Source organism: Cyprinodon variegatus, unplaced genomic scaffold (genome assembly GCF_000732505.1).
Source record: "Cyprinodon variegatus isolate N-32 unplaced genomic scaffold, C_variegatus-1.0 Scaffold852, whole genome shotgun sequence".
Lineage (NCBI taxonomy): Eukaryota > Metazoa > Chordata > Actinopteri > Cyprinodontiformes > Cyprinodontidae > Cyprinodon > Cyprinodon variegatus.
In genome coordinates this window covers 116,791-119,328 of record NW_015151305.1, presented here as the reverse complement: position 1 = coordinate 119,328, position 2,538 = coordinate 116,791, and the positions used below count along the sequence as shown (strand labels likewise).

Here is a 2,538-nt window from a genome sequence, read left to right as displayed (position 1 = left end):
TACCTTTTATCTTTAACAATATATATACACATTCTACTTAATTCTGTGCAGTTTTGTATTAGTTTGCTAAACCCCTTGTTTGTTTATTTTTTTCCTTTGGAGTCAGTAGGACTTGAACTTCCTAATGTTTGTGTCGGTGATGGAGGATTTAAAGGTTTGAGCATAATTCCCAACATCCTGATGCTCTGGGCTACAATGAAACAGAAAATGGGCTGATATTTGGATAAAATTAAGCTGCTGACATATGATTGCATTATAATTTTTCACAGCACCTGTGATGTGAGCTTGTAAATGACTTTGCAGAAGGAAAACAAAAACAAAAGACCATTTGTTATAGTGTTTTTATTGAGCTCTTAGAAAAAAGTTCACCTTCAAAAAAAAACCCACTGAGACAGACTGGAAAAGATAAAACTATTCAACTGAATCGTCTTTCAGTATATGATGAAGAATATAATATAAGATTAAAAGTTGGAAAAATACTGATTATATATAAACAGAGACATTACCAGAACCTTACTGCTGAATTCCTATAGTAGTGTCAGATAAGAAAGATTCACATCGCAGAGACAGATATTTTGTTGTCTTTTAGAGTTGAATATATTTTAATCAATTTCTATCAAAACCTGAATTAATTCACAAACACCCAGAATCCCACATTCCAATAATCCAAGCAGCCTGGCCCAGAAGGTGCAGGTTTAGTTTTCATATGAGGGCAGGGATTGATATTTGACCCTGGAGGTTTTCGTTTTGTAAAGAAGGACTCCGCAGACCATTCCAACCGCAGCAAAAAGGCATCCAACAACAAACACCAGGTTGGGGTTCAGGTTGAGTTCTGCAGAAAAAAAAAGCACATTGATGATGGAGTCCTGCTCACATTTAATGTGTTTCTGATGAATGTTCCCAAATGATTTCCTTACCTGTGCCTCTGCTGGGGTCTGCTCCACGCCTTAGACGCAGGGGACCCTGGGAAACTAAGTGCTTTCCGCTCTGGACCACAGTCTCTCTCTTTCTGCGACTGGAGAAATGGGACCATGTGGAGTTCATGCATCCCTGAGAGCACCTGGTGTTGGGGTTCCCTGCCTCACACATCATGACTGTGCAGCTGATGTACACCTTCAAAATAGAGGCAGTCATTAAAACAAACACTCCCTCTGGTGGAGAAAGGGTAGATCTGCATTTAAACATCTTCAGAGCTCTTCTCCACTTTATCAAAACAATAAGAAAAGTTTTTTCTGTCCAGATATTTTACGGTCAACGTAATTAAATCTAATCTTTGTCCGACTCTGCTTTCATTCACCACAAATGTGATCTTTTTACAGTTAAACGCAACTGGACCATCCTAAGTAATAACATGACAAAATGACATTTAATATCTTCTTGCTCCTTATAATTGGATGACTTTACAAAATAAAGACACCTTGTTGTTTAGACATCATGCTCAAAATGAAACATACAGGAATTTAAAAACTCTTATAGAAAAAACTTGAAAGATATGAGCATTCTTAGAATCCTTGAAAGCAAAATTGGTGCATTAAAATATATGTTCATCACATTTATGTATGTGATCTTTTTTGTGGGTCTGGGAAAACAAATGAAGTCCTGAAATCCATTCATTCAGAAGTGGATGAATGAAGAAAAAAATGTATTCTGCAACATTTAGATTATGTTATTCTGACTGTAGTCCAGGTGTTTTTTTTTGTTTGTTTTGTTTTTACATTATCTCAGATTTAAAATTTGGATAATTTGGTTAGATAATATGCTGACTAATCTTCCTCACCTGGTCATGCAGGCCAATGAATTTGAAGGCCTCCATGCTGAACTGAAACAGCCTTTCGTTGGAAGTTGGATATGTCTGCACAGTCGAGTCGACGGCACACCTGCACACAGAGAAACAGGGAGTTAAAGTCTTATTTGACCAAAGAATTACATTCAAATGCTTGCTCTGTTGGATATTTCTCATTATTATTTATTTGTTTATTTGTCAGGAACAGTACACATTAATGAATATTTCGGTTAATGTGTCGGCATTAGCTATGAAGCTAGTTTTCAACTGGTTAAGGTGTATAATGCCAACAACAATAATAGAACAAACACATAAAAATGTAAAAGGTTGAAGCTACAAGGGCAGATCATACAGTTCAAACAGAGACATTAGCATACATATGTAGAGATGTTTAAAAATAACATGTCATTTGGCTGAGTCATGCATCAGGAGATCGGTAAGATCTAATGAGCCCATTGTTGATTTGATTTTTACCAGTTTTTTAACCAAATCCTAAATGTGTAAAAATGGAGGATTCTCTGATAGCTGTGCTGCTTCCATCAACACCCTTGTTTATAGATGCTGGAGATCAGCCTGTTTTCCAGTGTAGTCCTGTTTCTCTGACTGTGACTAACTGGATGTGCTCTCTTCATCCTTTGGCATGGGAGCTGGCTCGAAGCTCGTCTGCCTGGCTGTGTGTTTCCTGGAAGGGGCTGCCTTTTACAGCTGCTTTTTGTGTCTCTGTTTCTGTCTCCTTGAACCCCAATCGGCCTCGG

General features: G+C 37.6%; 1 protein-coding gene across 1 annotated transcript in view; it reads right to left on the bottom strand.

Moving 5' to 3' along the window:
• Positions 1-356: 356 nt before the first annotated feature.
• Positions 357-2,538, bottom strand: part of LOC107099267 — a 7,705-nt gene continuing 5,523 nt past the window's right edge. The window contains exons 11-13 of the mRNA XM_015397322.1: positions 1,778-1,877; positions 918-1,113; positions 357-832 (exon numbers count right to left, since the gene is read on the bottom strand). Of these exons, the coding sequence (XP_015252808.1) occupies positions 696-832; positions 918-1,113; positions 1,778-1,877 (433 nt within the window). The 3' untranslated portion in view covers positions 357-695. The remainder of the gene's footprint in view (positions 833-917; positions 1,114-1,777; positions 1,878-2,538) is intronic.